General features: G+C 34.6%; 1 protein-coding gene across 1 annotated transcript; it reads left to right on the top strand.

Moving 5' to 3' along the window:
- Positions 1-14,431: 14,431 nt before the first annotated feature.
- LOC134839755 (kallikrein-13-like) lies at positions 14,432-14,719 on the top strand. The gene has a single exon (XM_063855378.1). It carries the CDS (start codon positions 14,432-14,434, stop codon positions 14,717-14,719), a length of 288 nt encoding a protein of 95 aa, XP_063711448.1.
- Positions 14,720-16,829: the final 2,110 nt, after the last annotated feature.

The raw sequence follows: 16,829 nt of genomic DNA, 5'->3' as shown, positions 1-16,829 counted from the left end.
GATATTCTCGACCAATATGAACTCATATTAGCAGTAAAAAAAGACAAACAAAGACGAACATAATTAATCCCGTTATCATTCTCGCTAAAAATCAATTACTAAAAATTGTTTTTGACGCAATATATCTCAACTCCCTGTTTGATGAATCTAAAGGTAATTGGCACTGAACTAATACAAGTAATACTCACAAAAATAAAACAACAATAACATACCATACCACGCTGACATGAACAGTGCATACAACAAAAATCCACTAGAGAAATAATCAATTCGATTCACACAATTCGTTGTTGTAAATCAACAATACGATTTCAATAGACTTTTCTATGGGATACCCGTAGGACCAGCAGCTACGTCAGCATTCATGAGCAAAATTTGTTGACCACTCAATCTAAGCAAAAACTTTATTACGTATCTAGACGATGTTTTCATACAGTCACTAAAGCAGCAAGAAATGTTTAAGGTATTAGAAAAATATCACCAGATCTTACTTAAGGAAAACATGAAAGCAGCCTTAGATAAATCTCGTGTTTTTTTCTAACTCTTTGTTAAATTTTTCGAACATGCTATTGACGGAAGTACAATTACTCTCGTAAAATCACAAATAGATAATTTTAACCCCCATCTTAAAAAAATTCAAGAATATTTGAGTAAATATTTTTATAAAGTGCAATTATACTTAAGACCATTTTATAAAAAAAACTCCGACAACCAAAAATTTTGAATGGAAATTGAAACATCAAAAACGTTTTAATAAAAAAATCGTTTGACACAGCAAATCTCAAATACAATTCCAAACCCAGATGAACTATTGTATGCCATGTGCGACCTCTCGGATTGGCGCAGCACTCTTGCAATCACATAAAAGAACAAACAAAATGAAACTTATATCAAAAGTTTCAAGACTTTTTACGCAAGTGGAACTTAGATTCTCCAAACTTATGAGAAATGTACAGCCATAATATATATACTCACAGAAAATGAAATATTAATCCTTGGATCAAAACACCGAATACTTTTAATTACAGACCATGAACCAATAGTTTTTCTATATACACAAAAGTCAATTCCACACCAAAGAGTTTATAGATTTCAACTTATTCTGATGAAAGTTCCAAACCTACATATAATTTTGACAACAGGAAAAACACTTGCCCTTCTAGTCGAAACACACCAGCTGAATTAATAAGATGAACAAAAACAGGAGAAATGCCATAAAGTATAAAATTAATCCTCGCAAAAGACGAAAGATCACCACAATTGGTATGCAAGTATGCAGTGAAAACCGACCGCGACACTACAAAACTAAATATTCTAGAACCTTTGTCAATATACCTCGGTTGTCAAAAAAATCATTGTGAAGTTGATTTGTTAGGAAAAAAACATTCAGAACATTACCAAACTCGTCATGGATCAAAAACAATACACAACAATTTTCAACTGAAGAACAAGCAAAAAAAATATGTTCTCTCTAATGGAAAAGGAAAACATAACAGATAGCATAAACTTGCCTAGAAACCTCGATTTAAATTTAAAATACACAATTTAAAGAACTTTATTTTGCTAGTCCCTAAGGACAATATTCCTCTCTCAAAACTCGAAATCCAGAATATCTTTCTTCCAATAACAGAAACAATGACACTAGAATTACTTGAAAAATATCAAAACCTTGACCCCGTCTATAGACATTTTAGATCCTGAAACAATTGTAAAACAAAACCTATAAAAGCCAATATCACAATCGTAGGAAATAAAACACTACTTCGATAATTCCAAAAATTTAACAAAACAACAATAAATGAAAACAATGATCTCTTCGAACTTAATACTCTAGAAACAGAAGTACCCTGTATACCATTGAATATGATATTAGGAGCATTCCGCCTCTCACCTTTTTAAAAACAAAAAGACATGCAGGATCAGAAAAAACATCTTCAATTTTCATTCAAATATTTTTATTTTCCAAAAGCATCGAATTGGATGAAAGTCTTTTGCATTAATTGCATAACATATCAATTAAATAAGCACTTTCCACACCAAAAATTATTATCAAAAACCAAGATTTTAAAGAACAAAGTCTATATTTTAATCACAGAAAATCATTTGACACAAAAGGCCCCATATCACCGCGGGCCCTATATCACAAAAACCATTGGATAGCAAAATTTGGATTAACAGAAACCCTTGTCACAGATAATGGTATTGAATTTATAAACAAAGAAATCATCATATTATGTCACCTTTGAAACATTAAAGATAAACCCCGAACATCTCGTGCTCCATGGGCAAATGGTTTAGTCCGAAAAACGAACCGTTCCCTACAAGAATAACTTTCATGTTTATTAAATGGAAATGACACCAAACACACCGAAAGGTCAACTGGCGTAAGACTATTCCCATAAGCAAATTAGTCACAAATAAAAACAACCCTTGGAACATCACCATATGAAATGGTTTGTATGAAAAACCATGTAAATCAATAATGTTTACAGCAAATTCATCAACAAATGCACAAGTTTATTGTCAACCTACAAAAGACTCAATTTGTTACAATTAACCACTTCATACACACACTGAAGATCATTTGCATCATCCACAAATTTAAACATTAACCTCTGGAACACACTGAATGGATTTTGAACCGAGATAAAATAAAAATTTAACGAAAAATTTCAAAAAATTGTTAAAAATTAATTACAAAGACAGCATGTTCAAATCCAAATAATTTCACGTTTTAAACCAGCCTCAAACCTAATAGTAGGAGCAAATGTTTTAATACCAAATTCTAAAATACAGAAAGGAATCTCTAAAAAATTGCAATCTATCCGAAAAAGACCACTTCAAATAATTGAAAAACCTACAGACTTCACATATAAACGGTCCCAACAAAAAACAAGTAATTCAACATAAAGACAATCTTCTACCATACTATCCAAAAGAACACCCTTTGCGAAGTAACACAATTGTACTCCTTTAAATGACTAAAAACTGTTGAAAAACCTACAAACACTAATAAACAGCAATTAATGCATAATCTCGATCAATTTTTTTTTCTCAAAGGATTAATCGTAAATAAGACGCAATAATCTTCATACAAAAAACAAAAAGAAAATCACAACAGCGCCAATCGTCGCGCCTCAGAAATTAATCACGAAAAGTTTATAAAAATAATATTCAACAATCTGAAATATTCAATAAAACAGAATTTAAGAAACCCTCTCGATTAATTAAACATAATTTAGTACATTGATAATTATTTCCCCAAATTTTCAATTTTCAATCTTGAATAGAATAATTCAAAGTAAGCCAATCAAAATTGTTTCAAACATCACCTCATTTACACACCACTATCATTAGCCGACAAACTTCTAACGTCAAAAAGATCTCAAACTGTAACCGAAAGACCTCATATGAGCATTAATCTTATATTTGACTACTCAAATAAAAATAATCTGAATGTTACAACCACCTCTTATCACACACAACAAAAATCTACAATAATGTCTCAGTTTATACCCCACATGTCCCCAAAAGGAAAAAAATCAATTACGCTTAAAGGCAGATTTCAACATGATCATTTAGCCTAAAGACGATACATCTCCCAAGAAACCCCTAACAATTCCTTAAAAGTAAGAAGCTCATTCCTATACCTCCAGACCTTACCCCACCAAAAACTCTCCTTTTCCAACCCACTTGACACAAATCATTAAACAATCCGACCACACCTGGTCTCGAACCCAAAAAAATATATATATATTTTCCTCACAACTTCTCAAACGCTTCATTCGAAACCAGTCCAGTACTTTAGAAAAACAATTTTGAATTTTCATTTTCACTTTTGCGACAACCCTAGCTTCTCCTTGATAAAAACCTACCACAATCTGTCAAAAATCATTGACCACCTTCTCAAGTGCTGGAGTTCAACTTTTTAAAGGCTACTAGATTTGTTTTTTCAGAAAAAAAACTTTCTTCTTTTTGTAATTTCTCTCAATTTTCTAGTTTCCTCAATTTTAACCATTTGAAATGCAAAAAAGAGGCAATAACCACCCTTGCGTTCGCTTCAACCCATCTAATTATTTTTAAAAAACAATACTATAAACAGCATAGGTTCAATTAAGGAAAAAATATATACATGAAAACATATCGAAAAATGCTAATCAACAACGAAGTAAGCAATCCCCACCAACCACTACATCGCAAGACACCTCAACAACACCAACACCTTGTCAAACAAGTCAACCTCAAACATCCACACAAACTTAAACACACGCAATTCACTTCAAGAAAATCCCTATACATTTGAAGAAAGACACGCATTCGCCAAGCACCCATTCGCCAAGCACCTATTTGCACAGACGAGCCATTCGCCAAGACCAGCTATTCGCCAAGCACCCCCTAAGTAAACCACAAAATGAGACAACGTACAACATCTACCCTTCACTCCAACAAGACAATAGCAGAGCTAGACACATAGGCCAAAACAAATTATAACATCTACAATAGATAGATCAATACATAGAAAAATTATTCATCACCGAAACTTTGCATCACGTAGAGTTCATTTTAATATACCTTCAACACCATCTTCAACTCATTTGAACCTTCTAGTAATACAACCCAAAGTACCCCCCATCACTCCAAACAACTTCTCAAAAAATACCCCAAATTTTCCATCAATTTATTTAGGATCAACTTCCGAACAAATACGTGAAAATCTTTTTAATCTCCCCACTTCAACCCATTTTTTTCCACATTCGATGACACAACCATTCGTCCAAAGTGAACCTAACTTGTTAAAGGAACCTAGAGATATTTCATCCGGTACCTCCCTTTCATTGCAGGAACCACTATCATTACCATCAACCCTTCAGTAACAGGTCAAACACCAACCACTACGTTTCTCCTAATTTTCCCTACAAAGTTAGTGGATAGATATTGTGAACTTTTAACAACAAATATTCTTTCAAACTTAGATTGCAATACATTTGTAGCACCCATCCCCTATTTGGACAGCATCTTGATAGTAACAGACAACAAAACTGGGCATCAAATAGATTACAGTATAGACACGACACCCTTAAAGACATAAAAGAACAAAATATACAAACTCTTAATCAGGATAACTTAACCGTTAAAATTGAAATAAAACAAAACTAAACAACTTAATTCGTCAAATACTACCACTAGCTTCACCAAATATAACAGCTCAATCCTTCCCCCCATATTTTACAACAGAACTTTCTTACATGTACAACAAATATACAAAAAGACACTAGGCAGCATCTTACAACCCATGTTCAGGACAATCATACACAAGTTTCTTTTAGTACTTTTCTTTCTTAAAATCACTTCCCTTCTTGTATTTTTAGAAGCATCAAAACATCGCATCAAAACTCTTCGCCTAGTACAAGATCACAGAACCTCCTGGTTACACATTATGACTGTGAAGAAAATCAACTAAAAAAACTACATAAAACGCAATTAATCAAGTGACACCATGTGAAGCCGAACCACAATTATAGTTGCAGCCCTTTACTTAAACGCACGAGCTACAACTCTATCACGATATAAATTCACAGCTAAATTTTCAGACAAAAACTACAGTGTTCAAAAAAACTACTAGTGTCGAAGATTGCAAAAAGGAAACACAACGATTGAAGATATTCACAAATAAAGGCACAGATCGTATATAATTAAATTTTTAAGTCTTACGAGACTCTGTGTATCGAGCAGAACTTGAAAGATATCAAGATCATACTAAGTTAGATGATCAATATCCATACCACGGTGCACACGGACGTTTAACTGATGATTTATATGATAAAACTCGAATACCACACATTGTATTCAACAATCCATCAAATTGCAAAGCTGACACAAAAAAACAAAGGCTACCAAAAATATTGATTTTCAATTGGACAATTCAATCAGAAAAGGTGCAGTTAACAGGTTCTATGATATATCAACGAATGCTCTTACCTTGTAAAATGGATCAAAAAGTTTGCGATCCAACCATTCGAACACGGGCAATATCAACGAATACTCTTACTTTGTAAAATGGGTCAAAAATGTTGCGATTCAACCACTCGAAGACGGGCAATCACTGTTTGGTTTTCTGAAAACACGTGTATCACAATTCAAGTTGCTAAAATCCACGCAAAAATGATAAAGTTCCACCAAACAGTTTTATTGAATCAATCTTTTTTGAAAAATTCAACCCTGATAAAATAAAATCAATTAGACGAAATTATAAAAACAACATCGATGGTATTCAAAAATACCCAGAAACAAAAATTGCTTGTAAATACCCCAAACCCTTTTTCAAAACACAAAATTTAGAAAACCTTGTCGAATACAAAAAAAGGTTCGACATGAAAACAGGAAAATTAACTATTAACCCAGCATACCCATATCAAAACTGCAAAGATGAAAAATCTTATATCCCGGTAATCTTTTCTAAAAAAAAAACAGGAAACCCTGGCGCAAAACGTTGTCCAGAAGATAAAAATTGTACACGACTACAAAACTCTCAATTATGAATAACCCACATTTTGGTCCCACTCACTACAATATACATCTTGATATGAAATTAGGCCATAAAAAAGTATTTTTTCAAGAAGTCTCAATATCTGAACTAGAAACACTTCACCACCTATGTGAGCTCGAACGTAAACAAATACTACAGTCACTAGCTTTATTAAAATTCAAAATACTCTATGCAGGCTATTTACTATCAGGCAAAAGATCAAAATTCATTGACTATGAAGGAAAAATTATTTTTTTACTACACATGTACTAAAAAAAGTCTCACCACTAATTGTTTTCGAACATAAAAGATGTTAGAAACGAATCCCTATAATTTATGAAATTCAAGTATTCGAAGTAGATACACTGTCACGACACACAAAATTCTGGGATACAGCTTTCTTATGTAGATCTGAAAATAACCACATTGTATTACAGCCCAATTCAAACGAGATAAATATTATAATTTTATCCCAAACCCTATACTGTTGCCACCATTGAAGAACTTTTTACCCAAAAACATGCGCGCAATAACCCGCAATCCTAACATAGATAACAAGCAATTGGTATTTATTGTAGATCAATATACAACATCACATTAGGACACAGCAAATCCAAGAATTCCTCAAAAAAGGGACACAATCCAAAGAAAATCAATGGATCAAAGTTTGCCAAAACATGCTGAAACAGCAGGCTTATTTGACGTTTACACCAAGATACAAGGTTACAGCGGATGTTCGAAAGATATTAAAGACTACATATATCTTAACGGTGAAAAATACCGTCCACAAAATATCTCACCAATTAATATCTTCAAAACTGACAACCTGAAAAATGATCTCCTAGCTTTTTTAGGGTGGCTCTTTTATAAGTTAGAAAGATTGGCTAGATTATACTTCATGTTTTTCTTTTGGATTTGGATTTCTCTTCTCCTTTTTAAAAAGAATCTATAAGACATGTGCCATGCACACACAAGTAAAGGAACAAGCAAGTGTAGCACGCATTTTATATGCAGGTTTTTTGGACTATTTTTTAAACTCAATTAACTCGGTCCTGCTGACGCTCAGATTATCGAATATACAAAAATTTATCCACCTAACCAAAGGCATATGATACATCACAAGATAATACAAATCCAACACCTATAGCACCGACATTTTTACGCAGTCTACAACAAAATCACCCTCTATCTTTAGTTTCACGAAATTATAGAAATACAATAGCAATTACGAAACATACCTCTCGAGGAAATAACTTCCGACAAAGTCCAGTATCTCATATAGCACTCCATCAGTCGAACATTGACGAAACATGAGCAAATAGTATAACAAACACACACACAATAAGTTTCGGTTCTCAAAACAACCATCTATTTAGCACACGATGAACCGACAGATTGGATCCCTCAGTTTTTCTCTTTCCTATCCATCCAAAATTCAACGCCAAAATTCCTGCATTTCCTATCAGACCTCACCTTTTCACCCCTGCCCAGTTTTTTACATAACTCACCACGCAGGGATTCAGATGTTTCTACACAAACAGTTTTAAAACTATCTCTAACTAGAACAACTTCGATGTAAAGAATCCCGACGATTGCTTGATTCAGAAAACATTGCGTCAACTTTTTCACAACCACCCTTCCAGCCCCTAACTCCTCAGCTTCCCAATAACATTCCTCCCGCCCCCTTCTCATATACTGATGCTACCCCTATCCTCTCACAGGTGTCCAGCGACCAATCCGACCCACTTAGCCCCATGAAAAATAAACAATTAGAGCATGAGTTAGCGACAATTTTACAACCCAACAACAGCATTTTCAGAACACGAAAAGTGCATTAACAATTCACCAACTAACATACTCTATCTCAACTTCTTAGTTCTCAATTCACTCAGCCAAAACAGCACCAACTAGAGCCCATAGAGTCTTCAAACGAAAACACCTCAACCCTGCCCCCAATCCCCCATTAGTCATCCTCGATTATCCCGACTATATGCCCTTCACCCACAACAAACTGACAAAAAAGATTTTTTAGTCTATAACATACCATTCTTCCCCCAATAAACTTACCATAAGACTACTAGTTGGGCTTCGTTGATGAGTATTGCCTAATTCGCACGCCATCTTGAACTTTTTACTATCACCTTTCTAACCCATTAGCCCTTCCCTTATACAACACCCCAGAAGACAATGAATTATGCCAATCCCGCCTCCATAAACTAATAACTGCAATTCGCGAAAAGCAGTTCACCACAATCGGACTAAACCAAACTCTCAATCGATTTATAGCACAACGCGCTAACAGATTCTCAATAAATCACTATGACCACGCCATAACACGCTACATGGAAGGCACCCCAAATGAGGACAACCCTAATAGTGCCCCTCAACTAACAGAAAAAAAATTTATCAAATCGGAATATGTGTTTCACATACGTAGTACTAAGAGAAGTTTGATAATGTAATTGCTACTGCACTAACAAACACCAAAGCAAACTAATCATACTTTAACAAATTCAATCACTTCGCACTTACTTTGCACTTTCTTACATCTAAGGAACGTGATCTACACTGCTCACATGAAGTCATGCTACGTACAAAACTTACACACACTTACACATTACAAATTTATAAAATATCATTACACATCTAACACGCCAACACATAACCCACAACACAGATTTATGCTTATAATTTTAAAATGTACTTTGAAATAATTTTTAAATGTCACTTACTCCATCAAAAACACTAATCTCCGGACTTATGATCCCATAAGATAATTGCATATATTATGCCCACTAACTAGATCCTTCGACATTACCGAATCCCGCCCCAAGAATATATACAGCTCATTGAAATCACCATACTAGAATACATTCACAACACTAAATATAATCACTAATTGTATAACTTAATTCAGAACACACCTCAAGAATTCTCACTTCAAACTGAAGAACTGAAAATCATCAGAGCGCTAAAGCTTCTCTGGCCACTGCTTCAAAGTGAAAACAACATCAGCATGCTTACAAAACTTATCACATCATTCGAAAAAATTCGAACCAATGGATTAAACGCTGATGACGATTCTTTGTATGTATGAAAAAAAAATTTCACTATCAAATAAAATAAAAAAACACTCACCATTCACCACGAAATTCTAACTTTCTTTTTTAGATTTTATCAATCATTCACCTGAAAGAAAAAAATCCAAATAAAAAATGAAAATCTTTTTCTAAATTTTTATGATTTTTATAACAATGAATATAAATTAGTAATCACAATAAATTTCGTACGAAAGCAAAAAATTAATCATTCTGCTGTAAAATTCAAATATTTTAAGCAGTAAATTAATATTTTGCAAATAAATTACAAGAAAACTAATCTTTTTAAGTGACGCTTCTTTTCTAAGTTTTCAATACTCTCTTTACTCGTTCACAATTCACACACTATTTCCACTAAACACGCACAACTCGTCCATGAAGAATTGTTTAGTAAAAGAATTTCAAGTTTCAAATCCAACTGATACCAATTCTAACTTGTTTTCACACGTTTCAAACTTTCCTATAACCTCGTTTGAAGGAATTATAAGAGTACACTTAACTAAAAAATGCAGCCTACTAACGCCACAGTAGCACGAAACCACAACACCGGCAGCATGAATAAGAAGGAAAGTCCCACGCTACCCAAACGGGATTAAACCCAGATTAAAACTGGATAAAATATTCTTTTGAAACTTTTTGGAAATTTCAAAGTTTTATTGGAAACATCAAAAGAAAACCCAATACACAAAAATCTATGTTTGAGAAAAGGACACAATCAAGAAAAAAAGAGAAAAAATCACCTAATAAAATGAAACAAAAGTTTGAACAAAAAAAAGAGACCCAAAGAGACCATAAAAAATGTAACCCGCACTGACCTCACCCACCAAAACGACGTCGCTCGAAGTACATGCTCCGACCATGTTCTACGACCCCGATCCTCTATTTTTTATAAGAGTGGACCCAGGGTGAGAAACTCTGAAAAATGACCGAACTAAATAAGAACGCTTGTGCGAAAACAACTAGTAGAACATAATAACTAAAACTGATCATACTAACAAGATTTAGATATATAAATGCAATGTGAAATAATTCTTAGAGCAAACGGAGCGAGCAGCAAAGATGATTAAAACTCGATTACAAATCAACTCTGGAATGGCAAATCTGTTGGTTTATTGCCGTATTCACTACTCTTGCAGGATTTGAAGTATGTACTCAACATCCCAGCAGAGGAAACCATTGAAACAGACCAATGGCCAACTCGATGTTGATCTCACATACCGATTCTAGTCACTTGGCACTTCACTCAGAAAAGCTCAAACTTCATCTTGCACCTAGTCTCACTCAAAGCTTAACCAAATCGACACCTCATTGCACTGATCTCGAATTTTAACACGATCACTCACGACGACCCATGATCAAACAAGACCCACTTCCGGAACCCGACCAACTGTTCTCCTCTCTACACAACAAATACATCTCTCTTTTCACGAAGTCACTGCTCCAACCTCTTAAAGAAACCTACTCCATCCGTCCTCCACTGCAAAAAAAAACTTAAAAGCTAAAAACACTCCAAACCCCGGATGAGTGATACCAGTTCTAAGCTAGTATTTATATCCAATTATATTATTGATAAAAATATCCTTATAAACTATTACTAACCGACCAATCATAATACATCACTAACACTGACAATGATTTGTAGTGCTGAAACTGCTTGCAGTTTCAGCATCAGAACAATTTGAATAAGTCTTATAAGACAGTTGTTCTCCTTTGGACGAAGTTCTATAAATTCTAACCCGATGTTGATAACCCGGTTACTTGTAGTTTCAGCACCAGAACAATTTGAATAAATCTCAGAAGACAGTTGTTCTTCTTTGGACAAGTTCCATAAACCTAACCCGATGTTGATAAGTTCCATAAACCTAACCTAACCATAAACCTAGCAAATACCAGTATACACTAGATCTAAGGAGATATAGGAGTAAGATTAAGATTGGTATTAGACTAAAAAGTTACACGAATCTATCCGACCGAAATTACGATAGCGTGACAAACAGACGGTGCCTTATCTGAAACTAATCTGAGAAAGCTACCTCTGGCTTAAACTCAAAATAACTCATTTAAGTTCAGGATTTCCAGAATAATCGGTATCAGTTTCCCCATAATTCTACATTTTTTCAGAAACTTTTTTTGTCAGGCGACTGCAGAATATGGGCATTATATCTGAATATTTGGGTGACTAACTCAATATATCATAACTTATTGCAAAAAATAGAGGCTGAACATAAACAACTATTGGTTCCTATGCACTAAACGGCCCAATATCAGTATTTCGTCGGCTTTCTTGAACTGATTCGTAATTCTTACACTCAAGTTCAAATAACATGGCTTGCATTTCGATTGATATTTCAAGCAGATAAAATTGTTGATCAAAATCTGCTGAAGCCATTTTAAAAAAAATCTCGTCTGAGAAAAACTTATCATGGGACTTGAATTTTTTATAAGACAAAGTTTAACAATTTGGTATTTTCGGCTAATAATTTTTATCTGCTGGAAGTTTTGGTTGAATTGTCTGAACATGATGGTTGAATTTGATTTGCTACTTCTAACCAATCAAATTCGACTGCATGAATTTTAGCTCAAGATATAAAATTTTTAATTTTGGGCCGTTTTGTGCATAAGACCCCGTTTTGTGAAATATTATCAACTACAGGCAACAAAAAAAGTTGAACAAAAACTGAAAGAGACTTAATTCGGTTCAAGTTTTAGTTTCTGAAGCTAAAGGGTTTTCTTGTTTCTATGGAAACTTTTTGCTAAAACAAACCCATAAAATTTTATAATTTTATATAAAATGACATCATTTTAAAATGTGCCTATAGGTAAGACGCCTTAACACAATTATTGCAATTGTTTCTTACAATTTGACACGTTTTGAATAATTTAGTGTAGATGGTGCAAACTGGCATTTTCAGACCCGGTAAAACCTGATAAATTTTTTTAATCAAATTTTGATAAAGTATTTAGATGGCAGCTTTGATCATTTGTTTTTAGTCCTGGTAAAAAAATCAAATTCTACGTGAACCTGTCTAACATCATCCTTGAAACAGGCATTTTAGAGAAAAAAAAACCTGAATTTGCGCATAATTTTGTTCACTGTTTTAGTATTTTCATCGTTATTATAATGGCATATATCTTTAAGCATTGTATTCAAACCGAAGTTCATCAATCTCTGATACCTTTCAATAATCTTTCAAAATATTGACTAAATTTTGAAGAAAAACTTGTCCCCTACATTTGAGTTATAGTTTTGAAAAACTAATTTTACGTCGTCATAATTTAATGATTTTGGCATGGTGATCAAACTAACACTTCTGATTACATTTGCCACTTTTTTCTTGATACTTTATCGGATCATCACGCATTCGGCCATAATAACTAACGTAAAACCACTGAGAAAATTAATTAATTGAAATTGGAGAGAGTGAAAAAGAGCGAAACTTGGCTGTTTTGGCAAGTTTTTGCCAAAGAACCTTGAAAGATATCAAAAAAGTATTAGGTTTTACAAAGTTTTTCGTTAAAAAAAATTGTAAAACAGAGTCATCAATCAATGAAACTATATTCGGAGCTAAAATCATCATACTAAAACTATAAGGAAAAAGCTTCAAAATTTTCTAATGACTAAGAGTCCAAAACAGTTTTAGGCAAACAAGTAAGTTTGGTTTGATGAAATTTATCTCTAGCTTTATACCATAAAACTGATGCCCGTATGCGGTGGGGTGGTTCTAGGAAAAAGAACCCAACCATTAGTGTCCATTTTATGGTGTAACGAGGGTTCTTACAAGGTTATAGATAAGTGGACTAGATGTGTTTGCCATGATCGAATTGGTCACATTTCCAATTTTTGTAACAATCGGACAATATGAACAGAAAACTACGCATACAAGGTCGCAGTTGGGTGGGGGGAGACAAAAGAACCTCATTTTTATACTTCGTAATGTCAAGGAAAGTTACGTCGGAATGGGGAAAGTTTGGAAAATTTAGGTGGCAGAGTCACTGTAGAGGTGGGTGACTTCACTCAATCGCGACCGCGGCTGCAGAGAATCAGTGCTAAATATAAAATCCACTCGGACTATGTCCACGACCCGGATGGATAGAATTACTTTGTGTTTCCAAATTCAAAATACATTGAAATGTGGATTTATGTCAAGCTAAAAAAGTTTGCTGAAATTGAAAACCTTCAAAAAATACTTCAAAATTACGCCAACAGTTTAAACAGATTATACGCATGTTGTAAATCAACTTGCAAATAATTTTCCTGATGGCAACTAAAAGTTTTCAGTCCAGATTTGTGAAAAAGCAACCTGAAATGCCTTCTTCAAGGCAGGGGTGGATCTAGGATTTTCTGGAGGGGGCGGGGCGATTTCCAAAAAAATTCAAAATTTTGTCGAACTTTTTTTAAGTTGACCAAAATGATTTTCTGAGCTCTCCCAAATCACCTTAAAGACCAAATTTTTGACAAAAAAAATGATTTTTTTTCGGCACGCGCTCCCCTCTTAAAAAATTTTAGGGTCAGTCAGCCAAACATGGTTACCTCAAAATACGAAGGGGGCAGGGGGCGTTCACCCCCGCCCCCTCCCTAAATCCGCTGGTGCTTTAAGATGTAAAACATAGATCTAGTTCTATCTAGCTCGATCAATATATAACCAAATTCCGGCCGAGAAATCTAAACACAAAATAATCACCACAATCTACAACAGACCCAAGGAACGACATAGCGCTGCTCTATTTATCCGAGAGAGTTTCCAGCAGCCGAAAAATAAAACTTTGCTCTCATGACAAAAATGACTACACAATTGCAGTCTGTGGAATGGGGAGCATTTCAGGTACGGAAACTTATTTTCCGCAAGTCCTTCAGGAAGTTCAACTGAAGGAGAGATCCTCATGTCCCGCTCGGATCTCTAGCAAGCAAATCTGTCTAAAGGGCAGTTTTAAGGACAGTTGTGGGGGTGACTCGGGGGGACCTGCGTACCCTCTGACCGGCAGTGGACCCAGATGTCTCTACGGAGTCGTGAGCTACGGAAGTAAAAAGTGCACTGGATGGGGAGTCTACTCACGAGTGTCTGCATACGCCTACTGGATTGATCGGAACGCATAAATTCTCAGAACAATCAAAGCACCTAAGAGCAATCCCAGAATTGTATGACGTGTCAACATCCTTTGCTAACTAAGAAAAACAAAGTATTATTAAAGCTTAGAAGTTTGGAATTATTTGACATAACGCTTAATTATCATGTCATTGAGGTAAGAACTGACAGATGTCGTTTTCAGGCCAATGTTGAGGTCTTTTCATTAAAGCATCCCTAGAGTAAATTACAGACTCCCCAAAATACAAAGTATAGGTTTACAAAATACAAAATACAAAGTATAGGTTTGTTAATGCTCGTCTGGTGGGCTCGAATGAGAGAGAACCATAAATTGTCCGGTCTTTTTTTCAGAAGAAACTCGATCTCCGCAGATTTCTTTTTGAGCCAATGTGCTTCAATCAGGTTTATGCTTTTCTTATCCATTTTTAAAACTTTTTGCTCTAAAAAAACTTTAAAAAAATCAGCTCTAAAAAAACTCGAGGACTTCCCGGTCGCGTTTTTGGCTCTTTTCCAGTTTTCCACCTCCCTCGAAAAAATCCAAAAAAATTGTTCAAAAATCGTTCACACGGCATTTAGCATGTTTAAAATGCTGTACACGTTTGTTCACCTGTTCATGCTGACACTTTCATATATTGAATTTCGGAAAATATCAAAGGGGGAACTGGAAAAGAGCCGCGTTTTTTTCTCTGTGGGACCAGTTTAACACTCGTATTTAGTTTTATCATAATTATACCCCTTCTCCAGGAAGACAGCTACTCCGCAACACGAGCAATTGTTTCTTTCTCATTCACGCAGCCACTGCTTCAAAAGAATCTACGCCAAGAATCTAGAAATCTCTCCATCCATCCATAGCTTTAAAAAACATCAAACTTAAAACTCTCTAAACCCCGTATGGGTGGAACCAGTTTAAAACTAGTATTTATGTTCAATTTTATTATTGATTTAACTATCTCTGTAAAGTATTTTTAACTAACTTATCATGATCCCTAACTAACACTTAAAATAATTTGTAAAGCTGAAACTATTTCAGCGACAGAACGAAATAACTTAGCAAGCAGTTGTTCTTCAGAACAGTTCCTGATAACTTATCTCGCAAATATCAGTATACACTAGATCTATTGAGACTACGAGATATAAGAGTAAGATTAAGATTGGTATAAATCTAAGAATTTGCACGAATCTATCAGACGGAAATAAGATAGCGTGACGAACAGACGGTGTACCTTATCTGAAATTATTCTATGAGTGAGGAGCAACCACGGACATAAACTCACTTTTCCTCAAGCCATCCGCAAAGGTTTATGAAAAAAATTTCGTTTGCAATGTTCTTTTATTACAAAAATTGCCAAGCGGGGGAGGAACAGAATTGGAGGGTCAAAATAATGCTATATTCTGGTCGCGACATACCAATAATCTTGGCAGCAAGTCTTTCACTAGCACGTCTGCAAGAGGATCCTCGCCCAGAGTTTTCGAATTAAGTTCAACTTATGGAGAGATCCTCATGTCCACTTCGAATCGAAAAACTGGCAAGCAAATCAGTCTTTATGGAAATAAGTATAGTTGTTCAAAAATCCTCTCAGATGTTTTTTTTGAGATGGGATTGTGCACGGCTCATCAAATTTTTAGAAGTAATTTTCCAGTACAAAATACCCAAGATAGGTTTTATAGCAGGCCTAAATTTAGCATAAAAAGTCAAAATATAGCTATTCTAGCAGACCAATAGAATTACTACTGAAGCATATTTGATTTGACAAGGCGTGATAAACATGCCTCGGTGGTTGAGCTTCCCAATTAACGACAAGTATCAATCGGTTAGTCAAGGAAATAGATAAATCAAATTAGTCTAAGTGAGCGGTATACACTGATTCATGCAAACAAAACTTGTTCAGACGAACGCAAGCTCAGAATAGCGAAGCGGTTGTTTCTTGACAATGTCACAAACGTTATCACTTTTAATTGATTTGAGTATGCAAAAATTTTCTCTGGTAAAAGAGCTAGCATTCCAAGATATCTGTTGATGATTTTCTAAACTTTCATGTTTACGTCTCGAATTTCATAAGCCCCATGAGACACGAAATTTCAAAAAATTTGCCAAATGGCCCAAACTCTACGCAGTAATTG

The sequence above is a fragment of the Symsagittifera roscoffensis genome, chromosome 2, assembly GCF_963678635.1.
Source record: "Symsagittifera roscoffensis chromosome 2, txSymRosc1.1, whole genome shotgun sequence".
Classification (NCBI taxonomy): Eukaryota; Metazoa; Xenacoelomorpha; order Acoela; family Convolutidae; genus Symsagittifera; species Symsagittifera roscoffensis.
The sequence above is the reverse complement of the archived record's forward strand: the minus strand, read 5'-3'. Positions and strand labels throughout refer to the sequence as shown.

What these genes read in the sequence shown, in the direction of transcription:
- LOC134839755 (XM_063855378.1), top strand. Translation starts at nt 14,432, where the DNA reads ATGGGGAGCATTTCAGGTACGGAAACTTATTTTCCGCAAGTCCTTCAG.